The following is a 15,533-nucleotide window of genomic DNA, read 5'->3' as shown; positions in this document are numbered from 1 at the left end:
GCGGAGTGGTGCCAGGGCGGGCGCTTGCCCGTCGGATGTACCCACCCGTCCCGTCCAGGGCAGGAAAGCCTGCCAGGGCGCCATCCCCATCCCCACCGCCTCCAGCCTGCCGGGGCTGGGCCGCTCGCTGTACGGGAGCCAAGGTGCGGTTCCCCGGGTGTGGACGAGCCGAGGTGCAGCTCGCGGGGCCGCAGGGCCGGGGTGGGGCGGGGCGCGGCCGGAGCAGATCCGGTGTTTGCGGAATCAGGAGGGGCGGGCCGGGGCGGGCCCTCGGCGCTGCAGGAGCTGCCCAGAAACTTTTCCCTGCTCTCACCGGGCGGGGGAGAGAAGCCCTCTGGACAGCTTCTAGAGTGTGCAGGTTCTCGTATCCCTCGGCCAAGGGTATCCTCTGCAAACCTCTGCAAACCCAGCGCAACTACGGTCCCCCGGTCAGACCCAGGATGGGGCCAGAACGGACAGGGGCCGCGCCGCTGCCGCTGCTGCTGGTGTTAGCGCTCAGTCAAGGTAAGCGGGGATTTCGCTCTGCAACGGCTGCAGGAGGGACCCGCGCGGCTTCCTGGGGCTCGCTGGAGGGATTGGGCGGAACTAGGGAGCGAGCTCCGTGTGTTCCCTCGGATTCCACTTGGACTCGGGCTCCCAGCCACCAGGACCTGCTTGGAAAGAGATACTTCTTCGTCCCCTTCCTGCTATCCCAGGCCTTGCGTCCCCATTAGGCGCGTCTCGCCCTGTCTGTTAAGCACCCTCCAAAGTCATCTCAGTGAGTGCTTTGTTTTAGGTACACACACGCACACACACACACACACACAGAGACACGCACGCACTCAGGCATGGACAGTGTGGGGATCCGCGGGTGTCCCGGAGACCGCGAGTCCTGCAGCCCAACTTCCCCTGGCTCAGACAGGTGCCGCGCCTGCCAGAGACCAGGGAAACCCGGAATCCAGTGCTGATGGCGGCCTGCAGCTCCCCAGCGCGGTGCTTGCTGGCTTTGCAGAAGCCTGCGAGCCCCAAAATGCTTATTTTTCAACCCAAGGATGTGAATAATGTCTCTATTTCTTACTTGAGGACGAAGCGCTGTGTTTCTTCCCGGGGGGACTTGGAATAAACCAAGCGCCACTTAAATACTTGGCAGAGGGGGATTCTTCCTTCCCTTCTGCCTTCCTCTTATTGTTGTAACATTGTCTATTCGACGAATGTAAACTTAGGCTAGGAAAAGTTCTTTTCACTTCTGGATCCTAGATGCCGCAATGAGAGAATAAGCCGGAGCAGCCGCTCTAACTGTAGTGCTGTGGCAGTGGGGCCCGCCCACCTCCTGAGTTCTTTTACACTAAGAGGAGGAAATAAGGCTGGGGTGGAGAGCTTTTGTGGGACCATCGCGTGAGTACTTTTTCCCTGACCATTAGGCAGAGCTAGAGTGTGGTCAAATTTAAGAATTTTAGTTTATTTGGAGGGAGAAGGAGACACGTTTGTATATTGTAGTTTGAACAGCGATCAAAACAAAACAAAAAAGTTGTCTCTGATTTTAAAGTGTGTGTGTGTTTTTTTTTTTTTTTTTTTTTACAAAGAAGATAAATATTTCCTAAGCTGTCCTCCTTTGAGACTGACATTCAGCCACTTGCTATTCTTTATTGTGGAGGAATGAATCCCAGTCCACGTCAACCTGGTGGCATTTTCTCCAGGTCAGAGATAAGAGAGAAATAGCACCACTGTCCCCAGCCCCAGCAGAGAATGGGCATCTTAGGTTTTCTGTCTCACCTGTATTGGGTGCTTCAGATACTTTCTCCGGGAACCAGATGAGTTGTTTTGAGGGGCCACCAACCCTAATCTACGGATTTCAGGTAAAGTTGGACTTGACATTGAAAATGAGTCTCTGGAAGACAACTAGAGCTAATAGAAATATAAACCCAAGCTTTTCATCTCTCTGTAATTACCCAGTATTAAAATAAGCTGTGGAAACATAACATCATTTTCTTATCTTTGAAGTGTTGAGGCTTGTTATGTAAAGAGCAGTGAGAAATTCTTTAATGGAATGTAGCGCTGCAAGGCGTGAAGTCAGGAACAGAGACTTAACCTGGAGTTAATAAGGACACCTCAGGGCAAGCAAGCAGAGATGATCGAAAATAACGTCTGCAAAAGTTTTGTGCATTTATTCCCTCCTCCTACTCCAGCCATTTGTATACTCAAGGAACAGGTTTTCTCTTAATTTAAGATCCTCATAAGAAAGCTCTCTCATTTGTGATATCACTTGAGGTTCCTGGAGAAGCAGCATCGTTTTTTGGTACCATGAGTATACCAGGTTAACATGAATAAGTGAAATCTCTAGCTCAGTAGTATCTAAAATTTTGTATGGCATTACCCTATCTGTATAAAATTTCTCATTCACTATCATTACACACACACACACACATAACTATTATAAAATTATATGTATGTACAATTGCATCATATCACATACAAAAATTCAAATTTAAAAGCTATGTATGTGACAGAGCTTCATTATGATGATCTTAAATTAAGAGAAAACCTGTTCCTTGAGTATACAATATGCTGTGTTATGTATATACAATTGTATATACATAATATACATACATATACCTGTTAATATGTATAAAACACATGTGTGTTTAGACATCTTGTATCATCTCTAGCATACATGCAAACCACTTTAAAAACATATCACCTTCAAATCTTGTTTTAACACTTACATTCAAATTTGCTTTCCAGAATAAGAAGAAACTGTACTCATAGTGTAGTCCTATATTTATCACCTTTCATTGCTCATTTCTAAGTGCTTAATACCATGAAAATGGTAAATGGGCAGTCTGAGGATGAAAAAGAGAGAACATAAGAGGCCTAGATAATCTATAAACTAAATATAGGCCATTAGCAGAAGGCAAATGTAATTTTGAAATGAAGGCCATCACGTATTTTCTCCAATATGTTCACAGGTCAAGGATAGTCCTTCCACCCAGGTTCTAGACCACATCTTTTCTTACTATCCCTGAAACCCTGCCCCAGCACTCATCCCTCTTCAGTGCACGTCTTCAAATTCTCTCCTAATGTAACTTCCCCTCAGTCTGTAAATATTCTAATTTTTCTTATTGTAAAAAAATATTTCTTTTGATATTTAATTTCCTCCTGAAACATCCTGTACTTCTGGCTTCTGTTCTCTTCCTGTTTTTCTCCTCCTTTCCTCGCTGCTCTCCCGTCATCTCCTTCACAGGCTCTTTCCTTGTTGGTGTTTGCAGAGTTTCATCCTGAATCCTCCTCTTCATTCTGCAGATTGTCTCTGGGCCCATTCCCTGCACAAGTCACTATCTCCAGCCAGCCTCCCCTTCTGAGTTCCAGATCAGTATTTCCGTCAGCCACCAAATTTCTCCAGCTAGACAGTCTGTAAGTAAGCCAGATTCAACATTTCCAAAACTGAATTTAATACGTGTCCTCCAGAATTTTCTCCTCTATTGGCTACCATTGTTTAATGGCAGTATTATTATCACACAAACATGAAAGCCAGGAATTTGTCCCCATGTTTTCAACCTCACAGCCACTCTCCAAATTCTCTTGGCTCTCCTCCCATCCATGCAACTCCTGCCACCCAGTCAGTCCCTCATCTTATGTCTGTATGTAACTTTTAAACTGGATTTTCTTTTCTTATCTCTCCAACCCATTCTCTTCATTTTCACTAATGATATCTTTCTAAGACACTTATACATATCCAATTACTGCTTTGTTTCAAATGTTAGTGGCTCCCCATCTCAGGTAGGGTAAAGTGCCAATTTCTTGGCATGTCATAAAAAGGTACATTCTACCTATCCAATCTTTTCTTTACTGTACGCTTTCCTGAACACAAATACACATTCACACACACACACCACACACATGCCCACACATGTACACACTCTAAAGCCATCTATATACACCATTCTTTGTTATGACTACACCTGATCATACCATATTTAGTGTGAAAATATTTTCCAAATACTCCCTTTGCCTTCATTGCATTGTTGCTTTCACCCCTTTTCACTCATCTCTTTGCAACTGACCATTATCCAATGCTAGAAGGGTCAATCCCAAGCAAAATTATAAAGTAGAGAACTTTTACTTTTGCAACAAAAAGGAAAGCTTGAGGTAACCTACTTTGCTGGGTCCCACCCTAAACCACCTCTCTGGTCTCATCCTCAGCCCCTTAATGGACTTAGGCCGCCCTCTGATAAAGTAACCTTGCTCCCCTAAGGCTTAGCAGTTATACCTGCCCAACCTCAGCTAAGCTTTGCTCTCTTAATACTAGGTCCTGAGCCACTGTTTGACTTAAATTTATGGACTGGGGTTTAGGATTCAGTATTTACAATGGCTCATATATTTCTGATATATGGTCTGGTTTGGAAGTGATTGCTTAAATATCATCACTGCCTCCCCACTTTCCTAAGATTAAAATTCCAGTGTTACCTACCCCATACCACCTTGTGGGATGATCACCAAGACAGGTAGATTTCAACATTAAGAGTTAGCGGCTGTGAGCGGCTGTGTCAGTTAAATTCCTTCCAAAGTGGATGATGACTACTCCCTGTCTTCATGTGCTGACAGCCCTGGAGATATTAAAAGGTAGAAGCTTGTTAATGTAAAGAGATGAGCTTCTCATGATGTAATTTTAGACATTCAGCAAAATAAAGACACATGTTCAGTCAATGTGTATAAAGTCAAGAATTTCAGGAAGAATGGGGAAAATATTTGGGGCCAAAAGTGTCCAGGCATCACATAAATTCTACCACTAAAGCCATAAGTCTTGACTACCAACACTGCTCAGCTTGGGATATTACTAAAAGATTTAGCACAGCATAAAACAAGAGAAACCATGAAAGATCACCTCTCTGATTGGCAAGTGAAAGAAATGGAAGGTGGGTGGAGTTCTTTTTTTCCAGTTGTTCAGTGACCAATCATTTACCAGCAGAACATACAGAAGAGTGGCTCCCTACAGGGGAGAATCCTAGCACTGCAAATCATGAGACAATAGACTCTGTGTATGACAGTGATTCCTATGCCCCTTCAGGTGATCCATAGAGGCTTTATTGATCTGGCTACAGTGAATTTCATAAAACTAATACTTGATAATATTCTTATAAGGTATCTACTTTATGTAAGGCTGTGTGTTAGGCTCAAGGTGGAATCAGAGAAAACTTAAAACATGGCTGAGAGAGGTTGGAGTTTATTTGGAAAAAAAGTCCAAACATAGGGAAAGGAAATTGTCTCAGCCCTGAAGCATACTTAACCAATTTCAGCCCCTTGTCATCTTCCTTTCTAGCAGAAGTCCATTTATTGAGTTACCATCCTCTTCTGCATAGCTAAAAAATTGAGGTGATGCTGAAGGGTGATTAGGCTGGTCCCAGGCATCTGGGCTGTGTCTGATTTAGCCATGGGCATGTAATGCAAGGTTGGCCAATGAGATCTGCTGGGTGACTTATGGGAAAAGAATTTTCATTCCTAAGAGAGATATTTGGTAAAGAAAATATTGTCAAGTTTGTATGTGAAATTTGGAACAACTACAGCCATCTTGCAACTGCGATGTCAACTAGCTTAAGGATAAAGCCAGTATACTGGAGTTAGCCTTATGGAAAGAAATGGACTTTGATGTTGTCTTTGAACATCTGAATTATTGGAATTTAAGATTATAGTATGTTTTGGTGTCTTTAAAATTTTCATATAATTTAAAACTTGGTTATATCATTTTCTATAACTTAGAGAGCTGTAACATCAGTTTCCATAGCATAATACATGTCATGTGTTCACAATTAATGAGTGGTACAGATAACATGTTGAATTCAGAGGATGGAAAGATATCATTGTGATACATTGAAGTGTCGAGCCTCCTGAGATGTCTTCGTGGAAACAGGTAAGAATCATTACAGTTTAGATCTGCCATGAAGAACCTCAGAGATCCTGGAGTACAGTTTCTACCTTTTAAAATGGATGTAAGTGATACTAGAAAAGCAAGCAACATAACTAGCAATAGGACTCGTCTCCTAGTTCCTGGGGCAGATGTTTAGGTTCTTGAATAGAATACTGACGCAATGAAAACAGAAGGTCCTTATGCCCACAATGTGGTATTCAAGTTGTTCCCAGAGAGTGAAAGCTGAGTTGCAGCCACCAGACCTTGAAGGGCCTTGTAAATCATGATATAGAGCAGGGGTTTTATCCTGAGAACAGTAGAAAGGTCTTGAAGGGCCTTGAGCAGGGGAGTGACATGATCAGATGAGGAGAGTGGGTTGGATGGAGGCCAGGTGGAAAGCACCAAGATCATTTAGGGGGCTTTAGTTTTAGTTTAGGAGACCAGTTGTGAGATGATGGTGGTAAAAACTCAGATAGTGGCAGTAGGGAAAGAGACTGGAGGATTTATTGGAAAGGCATTAAAGAAGAAGAATGAACAGGATTTGATGATCGATTTACTATGGAGGTGGAGAGAGAGGGAGAAGATAAGGCTGATGCTTAGGTTTCTGATATGGACAAGTCAGTTGATTTTGTGCCATTCACTGAGATAAGCAGTGCTGAAGGAGAGCAAGTTGGAGGAAAAAGATGATCAGTTCAGGTCAACAGATTGAGTTTGAGACATCTGGATGTACACCTGGATGTATATGTCTAATTAGCAAATAGTTATATGTAGTGGCGTTAGGAACAGGCAAGAAAGTAAGATGGGGATAGAGATTTAGGAGTCACTGGCACCTAGAGAATAACTGAAGACAGGACATTAACAAGATGAGTCAGGCAAAGGGACTAGAAGAGGGCTTTGGCCATGGCTCAAGGAACTGCTTCAGAGGGTCAGGTGAGGAAGAGGAAATGTGAAGGGAGAGAGTAGGAACAGCTGGAGAAGTAGAAAGACAACTGCAAGAACTGGGGTAGCACAGAACTATTTGGAGAAGGAAGAGGTAGTGAATAGGGTAAACTTCTTCAAAGAAGTCAAGCAAGTTGATAGTCTTGAAGGGCAGTCTACATGGAGTGAAAAAAGAGAAATCAGAACAGAGCGGCCGGAGGAGTAATGGAAGATGAGGAAATGTAGAGAGTGTGAGAAAGTTTGGTATGATAGTAAAAGGGAGGAGAGAGTAGCAAGAGAGGTAAAATGGGAGCAGCTGCCTTTAAGCAAACATGGGAAAGGCTTGCATAAAAATTATTATAAGGAGATTTTTTATTTCTGTTACTTATGGTGCTGCATGGTACACTTGTAATGTTTTAAAATTGCATTGAGGTATATGTATGTGGCAGAGATTCATTGCACAAGAGAAACTGAGGGAAGGGGAGGAGCTTTGATGACTATACAAAGGATATTATCAGAGAGAAAGGAGAGGAAGAGAGTTAGGTGTCCAGCACCAGTAACAGCTCTGGCAGAAAGGAGCCCCTGCTTAGAAGCTGCAGGTGATCATGGGAAGGTAGGCAAAGCAGACCCTGGGCTATGAAATAGAGAGGATATTAACTAATCAGGGAAAGGTGTGAAGTTGATCCAGGTATGCAAAGAGGGAAAGAAAGCAGAGGTATGGAAAAAGGTACCTCCCATCCTCCAGAGTGGCTGCTTAGATTGATGAGCCCATGTATACATTTTGGTTTCAAACATACTTTTCACACTAATGCAGTTATGATTAATAAGCTGTTTTTAGGGCATGTAATATATAACACTCCAATTCCAGTGGCAGAATTAATATCAGTGCTTTAGTCAGATTTCCTAAAAAACAAACAAGTTCTTTTAGAAATATAGATTTATGTTTCTCCAGTTAAGCCTTCAATTCCTTATTTCTATCTAGTTTAATAAAGATCCCCAAAATAATCTTGTTAGAAATAACAGTCTCATATATCACAGAGAAATAGTGTTGTCTCTGAAAGATTTTGCTAGTAAAATGTGAAAGCTTTTTGCCCTGTAACTTAGTGTTGTTTTCAAAGCATTTCAAAACATTTTCATTGAATCATAAATTAGAAAAGAAGTTGATGTCTATTCTTAATTTTGTTAGTCATAATTAAAGTGCTTATATTCAAGTGTTTTATCCAGTCTATGCCTGCTAACTCTTGAACACGTAATTTACATTTTAGAACCAGTATAAACTTGAACTGCATATTTGGCTAATGTTTTCATCTCCATAGACTGTTGGGACAGTTAATGGTTTTCAAATATATTTTACTTCCTTTGAGAGACTTGTCTGTTCTGTTGCCCAAATAGGTAACAGAAAACTTTGCAATTCCGTCAGCAAAGATTCCTGCATTATTATCTTGTTCTGAAAAGGTGACTGAAATTCTTCCATTTATTAGTTTAAAGTGTCTAGAGACAGTTTTTGCTACAGAAGCCATATATAACTCCTGACCACTGAAAGGCTTTCTGTATAAAAATGAAGTTAATGTTTAAACAGAGCAATGGAAATAAAAGAGTGTTCAAAAAATGGAAATAAAACAGAGCAATGGAAATAAAAGAATCACTGTATTGTCAGTGCAAGAGATTACTTCATTGTGTTTTGAAAGGCATGAGCAAAGCTATTGCACTGATGGACGCCTTGAACATTGGCAGTTGTCATTCTCCCGGATTCATTTGAAGGTGGCCTTTGTTTGTCTTTGTGCAGGCCTGATCTCATTTCCATGGATACCATGTAGAAATGCAGACTGAACACAAGCTGGCTTCGGGTCAGTTCAGTCAGACAACTCTATTCCAAATTGTTTACCAGTTGCCTTCAAGTCCTTTAGCCAACAGCTTCTTAGATGCTTGTTAGAATAGAGACCCCAAACCATCCTGGATTTCATAACCTCTTCTAAACCATATTCTGAATGCTGGTGCATAAAAATAGATATTTCAAAATAATTGACTTAGTGTTCTATGGTGGAGGAGGGGAAGGAAAAACTTAGCCTTGGAAATTGGGGCACTTTTATGTCATCTTTATTATTTTTTCAGTATAAAAATGTAATAAATAGCCCTAATGAGAAAATCTAATGCCACATTGAAAAATGATTAAAAATTTATGGAAGTAGTCATGGTAATTAAGAAATGCCTTTATTATTACACAGCATTTAATTTTTGCCCCTCAAATAATCTGCCTATAATATATTAGTGTCATTTTATTATTTTTTTTGCTATGGTTCAATTGAGCTATCACCTTAACTCTTTTTAAAAGTGAAGGCCCAGACCGAGTGCAGTGGCTCATGCCTGTAATCCCAGCACTTTGGGGGGCTGAGGTCAGGAGTTCAAGACCAGCTTGGCCAACATGGTGAAACCCTGTCTCTACTAAAAATACAAAAAAATTAGCCAGGTGTGGTGGCAGGTTCCTGTAATCCCAGCTACTCGAGAGGCTGAGGCAGGAGAATTGCTTGAACCTGGGAGGCGGAGGTTGCAGTGAGCCAAGATTGGTGCCACTGCACTTCAGCCTAGGTGACAGAGCCAGACGCTGTCTCAAAAAAGAAACCCAAAAAACAAACAAACAAAAAAGGCAAAGTCCCATGAGCTCCTGCCTTTTTTCATGTCCTCTCTCTCTTTCTGGAATACTCTTTAGCCCCAGCCTCCATTCTGTGCATCGTTTAAATCTTAATTTCACTGAGGTTCATGCACCCTAGGAACCCTGCCAATCTTCTAATTCAATTTAGGTATCACTCCTCACTTGGACCCTTCCATAGCAATGTTACATTCTATTTCAATAACCCTTTCAGAACTTGGCTATTGTTCTTACAGACTGCAAGCTGAGAAGACAGGCCCATATCATCTTCACTTGTATCAAGGGTTCTTGGCACCATTTTATTCAATGAGTGATGAATCTATGAGCCATGTATGACAGCTACTGTAATGGGATTAAAGACACACTTTCTGAATGAAGGCCAAGCTGAAAAATTTCTACTTCTTTCCAATTAGTATATGCAAAAATAATTCTATTTGTAAGTGTATCTGAATTTGCTAAAATATTCCTTTAGTTGATAAATTTGTTTTCACTTCTTTGACAGAGTTTGTTTGCTTTTAAAATGTTTTTCCTTTTTCATAACATGTCTAACTAGGATAGCTCTGTTGACAAGTAACAGGATTAATGAAAGTACTAGGACAGTACAGATATCATTTTTTCCCCAAACTCTTTTCTGTTCCCCTTTTCTGTTCTCATAAAGCAACACCATGATTTATCTTCAGCTTGACTCTCTCTCCCACTGAATACATTCTTTAAGATTACCTTCTGTCCTATTTATCATTGTATTTCAGGAGCCTGGCTCATAGTAAGCACTCAGAAAATGATATATTAAAAAAGAAAAAAAATCAAAATTCAAATACAGTAAATTTTAAAACTTTTATTTATTGTAAAATGTAACATACATGTAGACAAATGCATAAAAGGTAAATGTACAGCTTTTTAGGGCTTGGGTTTCATTTTACTCTACTTAGAATTAGTAATTTTGTTTGTTACTATTTCACGGATGCTGCCACAAGACATGAAACTTCTGGGTAAGAGACAAAGGTCTTTATTACTCATTGCACAGCAAGTAACTTGATCAGCATATCTGTGTTGATACCCTTTGCCCACCAAGACACAGAGGGGCAACACAGAGGGCCCAGATAGATGCCTAAACATGCAGTAAGTTGCATTACAGAAAAGGAACACTGAGCATGGTGAATCTGCTGTTTTGTAGCAAGTCAGAAAGCCTGTTCTTTGTCCCACAGGGAGATGTTACCTCATTCTTCAAAGCTGCTCACTGCAAAGACATCCCTGAGAAATGCTATGGTAAACAGTCATCAGGGTCTTGCATCTCAGGCATACTCAGCAGATATGTAGGTGTGTTAGATCTCCATGGAAGCATGTCTCCCAACACAGCTTAACACATAATTTTTTGAAATGTTGTGTAAGCACAACTCAGATAAAAAAATAAAAATAAAAGATTTCCAGGATCCCAGAAGTCCCCTATATGTTGTTTTCCAATCACAAATCCATTTCTCTAGTCTTATTTTTTTAGCAATGATTTCCTTGCTTTCATTTATACTCCTACTAGTTAAATATACCATCTACACTCAAGGGTTTAATTTTGCTAGATTTTAAGTATACACACACACAATTATGCAATACATATTATTTTGTTTTTGAATTTTTTAACATTGCATTTATGAGATTAATCTATATGTTGCACATAGATATAGTTCTTTTGTTTTCACCACTGTACAGTAAATAGTATAGTATTTTTATCACACAGTTCTCCTTCATCACCAGATTGCTAAGAGATTTTTTAAAGTGACAATTGAGTATTAATTTTATAAATATTTTTCTGCATCTATTGGTGATTACATAAATTTTTCTTCTTTATTAATGTGGAAAATTACATTGATTGATATTAAAATGTGATGAAAACCTGGTATTTGTGGTATAAACCCAAGTTGATCCACATGTTCTTTTTATAGGTTGCTGGATTTTGTTTAAAATTTTTGTATTCATGTTCATGAGTGTGATTATCCTATAATTCTTTATGTTTCTTACCCTCTCTACTGTATTGTCCCTCCATATGTCTGCCTACACTTCATTCTGGTTAGTTTCTTTTATCCTATATTACTGTTTACTAATTTTTGTTTCAACAGTGTGTATTCTGGAGTTAAAACATTCATTGAGTTCTTAATGTTGGTTATTATATTTCTCAGTTTATGAGTTTCTATTTGGTTCTTTTCTAAATTTCTTTGCTAAGATGTTTAAGTTTAGCTTGTCCCCTTCACAACTTTTGTAAAGTTAGTGCTGGTTCTCATTTATGTTGCTTTCTTTCCCCTGGTGCCTGCTTATCTTAGCTAGACGTTATATTAGAAAAAATTATTTGACAAAATAGTTTGAGGCTTGGGTGATATTTTTCTACATGAAGCATTTTCTTTTTTTTCTTTTTCTTTTTCTTTTTTTTTTTTTTTTTTCTTGATGAAGTCCAGCTCTGTTGTCCAGGCTGGAGTGCAGTGATGCGATCTTGGCTCACTGCAACTTCCAACTCCCAGGTTCAAGCGATTCTCCTGCCTCAGATTCCCGAGTAGCTGGGAATACAGGTGTGTACCACCATGCTGGGCTAATTTTTGTAGTTTTAGTAGAGATGGGGCTTCACCATGTTGGCCAGGCTGGTCTCGAACTCCTGACCTCAAGTGGTCCACCCACCTCAGCCTCCCAAAGTGCTGGAATTACAGGTGTGAGCCACCACACCCAGCAATAAAGCATTTTCATTTGCTTCTATTGAGACAATACCCTAGAAGTTTTGCAGTGGCAGTGTGATGACCAATGAGGTTTATCTGAGGTGCGATTATTGCTAATTGAAGCAGTGCCCTGGAGGTACTAGAATTCCTTATCAGTTTCATACAATTTCAGGGCTTGATTTTTTATAGGTTACCCAGACAATTCATTCAAGGGCTGCTTTACTTATGGTTCACATGTCATGTAAGGAGCAGTGGTTTTGAGCATAAACTCTATTCCTGGGATTTATCAGATACCCCACTTTTGACAGGTCTTGGATTTCACTTTTCAGATCCTTTTTAGGATTGGCAAATCGCTTTCCTCACTGTCCTCTAGCAAGACAAAAAGTGATTCAACTCCCCAGCACTTTGGAAAGCCAAGGCAGAAGGATTGTTTGAGGCCAGGAATTTGAACCTAGACTGGTCAATATAGCGAGACTCTGTTTCTACAAAAGAAAAATTTAAAAAATTAGCCAGGAATCGTGGTGCATGCCTGTAGTCCCAGCTACGCGGGAGGCTGAGGCAAGAGGATCATTTGAGCCTGAGAGGTCAAGGCTGTAGCAAACCTGGATGACAGAACAAGGCCCTTTCTAAAAAAAAAAAAAAAAAAAAAAAAAAAAAGTGATCCAACTGTCTGCCTGAGTCATTTCTCTGAACTTCTTTCTTCACCCCATCTTCTTAGCAATTTGATGCTTTAGAAGACATCTTAAATATCTTGTTTTATATTTCTTGCAATTTTTCAGTGATCTTCAGTGGGAGAGTTGGTTAAAATAACAAAGTCTTTTATTGCCAAAGGAGAAAATCTGGAGTAGTGTTTTAGAGTCCCCTTTTAAAAAAATATTGATTTTTAATTTTCCAAATTCCCCTCATACTATTTATTGATGTGGCATTTTAACTGATAGAAAATTAGATTTTTTTCAAAATAGATTAAAACAATATTCAATATTGGTTAGTATTCTAAAATTTTAATTTTATAGTATAAAACATTTTTAACCAATAAATTCAACTCACTTTTTAATATATATCTGTATATTTGCTTGTATTAATTACTCCCTTTTCTTTAACTGTGAAGTAAATGTGTCCATTGAAATACTAAACTTGATTAATAATTTTATTTTGTGGATTTTCTTTATAAAGTTGAATATTTAAATATCTTTAGAGAAAAATGACACATACTAAAATAATTAACAGAAAAAATATTTATATTTCTTTTGATATTTACATGTGATTATATGAATATAATCTTTTCATAGATATACTCACTATATGCAAATGAATACTGCACTTTTATCACTTAATATATTTTGTATATACTTTTCCATGTGAGTTTTATATTTATAACTTTAATGCATCCTGCCATGCCATGGTTAACTATTGTCCCATTGTTAGATATTTAGGTTGTTTCCTGTGGGATATTTTGCCCCCCACTGTAAATAATGTGGCTATAAACATCATTGTACAAGAAGTTTTTTCTTTTCTTTTTACTTTTGGATCATTTCCAAAAGGGGCATTACTATGTCAAAGAGTGTGTGTGTTTTTTAGCTCTTGTTGCATATGGAACAGTGTAGCCATCTGTAATGTGGAATTTACCAATTTCATCAGCATTAGATTTTCATTTACTTCTTGAAGTTTGATGGATATAAAGTGGTGCTCCATATTTATTTCCATTCTTTTTATTCATGAGGGTGCATTTTTTCAAGTTACGATTTTAAAATGCCTATCTTTTGAAAAAAATATTTTTAGATTAGGGTATTCTAGAAATTTGACCTAGAAGAAACCTCAAGATATCATCTAGTTCAGTGTCCTGCTTTATTCTTATGATAACTAGCCTTGAAGTGACTAAAGCCCATGACTCCAACCTGAACAGAACACTCCAGCCAGTATAGTGTCCATCATTTTAAGCTACCCATTGGGGCTCCCTCTCAAAATCTCTTTGACAAACTGCCCTTTGTCTTTTATTCCCCACAGGCTGATTACAATCCATTTTCACTTGAGGAATGGCCATCTTCTAGTTAAAATTTCCACACTTCCATGGGTCAGAACCCTTTAAGGGAGAGGGAAGACATTCTGTTTGCCAGAGCACTTGACTGTGAGTAACTGAATCTGTAGACTGTTCTGGTTATCCCTTGACATGTAACCCGTCACCCCAAAATTTAGTGATATGAAACCACAATCTCACTTATTATCTCTCATGGTGTCTTGGGTCAGGGCTTTGAGAATGGCTTGGCTGGGCAATCTCACTCGAAGTCTCTCACATACTGTTAGAGGGAGGCAGCTCTCCCTCTTCCTGTGGTATCCTCAAGCCTCTCCACATGGTGCCCTCTGAGTAAGTTGACTTCTTGCATGGTGAGTAGGGCACCAAAGGCAACCATCCCAAAAGAAACTGGCAGAATGGATGGGCTTTTATAACCTTGGCTCAGAAATCACATAACTGCATCTATTCATCAAAGCAATCACAAAGTCTCACCTAGATTCAGGGGGAGGAGACTTAGATTCCACCTATGGATGGGGAGTGTCAAAAGATTTCCAGACATATTTTTAAACAAAGTAGTAACTTAATAAACTTAATGGTCCTCGATCATTCATTGTTTTTTTTTTATTTTTATTTTTTGGAGACGGGGTCTCACGACGTTTGCCCAGGCTGGTTTTGAACTCCTCAGCTCAAGCGATCTGCCCTCCTCAGCCTCCCGAAGTGCTGGGATTACAAACTTTTGAGAGACCATGCGAGGCCCCATTTGTTGTTTAGAACAGTGTTTGGGCATGGATATTATTGACAATTGGGGCCAGATAATTTTTTTTTGAAGTAGTAAGGTAGGGTGGGGGTGTCTGGTCTGTGCATTGTAGGATATTGATTATCAGCCCTGTCCTCCACCCACTAGACGTTAATAGCAATATACTACTCCAGCTGCCCCAGAGTGACAACCAAAAATATGCCCAGACATTACTAAATGTCCTCTGAGGGATAAAATTGCATCCAGTTGAGCACCACTGCACTAAATGAACATATATTAAGCACATTTAATGTTCATGGCAACATGAAAGAGAACTCCAACTCTGGAGAGTAAGTTAAATCCCATCATTTTTCTGGGTAACTTTAGATAAGCCATAGGCAAACAATTCCCTACCTTGTTGGGTCATTGGGAAGATCAAAGGGGATTATAAGTGAAAAAGTATTTTTCAGATTGTAAAAGCATATGGAACATTATTTTTTTAAAAATCAGTACACTTGGTATGCATCCATTTTTATCATCATTCATTTATTTAAGGGACCTTCTTAAGGGACTTTTATGGAGTGCCTATTGTATACCCAAAGAGTGTCAGGCCTGGGGGACTGGAGGATTGAGGCAGCCAGCCCCCT

General features: G+C 39.7%; 1 protein-coding gene across 4 annotated transcripts in view; it reads left to right on the top strand.

Annotated features, from left to right (window-relative positions):
- Positions 1–274: 274 nt before the first annotated feature.
- Positions 275–15,533, top strand: part of ITGA2 (integrin subunit alpha 2) — a 126,005-nt gene continuing 110,746 nt past the window's right edge. For 2 of the 4 annotated variants that reach the window (XM_016953318.4, XM_526928.8), the window contains exon 1: positions 277–504. In XM_016953318.4, coding sequence (XP_016808807.1) covers positions 441–504 — 64 coding nt within the window. In that variant the 5' untranslated portion in view covers positions 277–440. Of the gene's footprint in view, positions 505–14,143; positions 14,265–15,533 lie in introns of all 4 variants that reach the window. The other 2 variants (XM_009449170.5, XM_016953319.4) reach the window with 2 other exon arrangements.

Source organism: Pan troglodytes, chromosome 4, assembly GCF_028858775.2.
Source record: "Pan troglodytes isolate AG18354 chromosome 4, NHGRI_mPanTro3-v2.0_pri, whole genome shotgun sequence".
In the NCBI taxonomy this organism is placed as follows: Eukaryota; Metazoa; Chordata; class Mammalia; order Primates; family Hominidae; genus Pan; species Pan troglodytes.
Note: the sequence above shows the minus strand (reverse complement) of the source record. Positions and strands in the feature narration are given on the sequence as shown.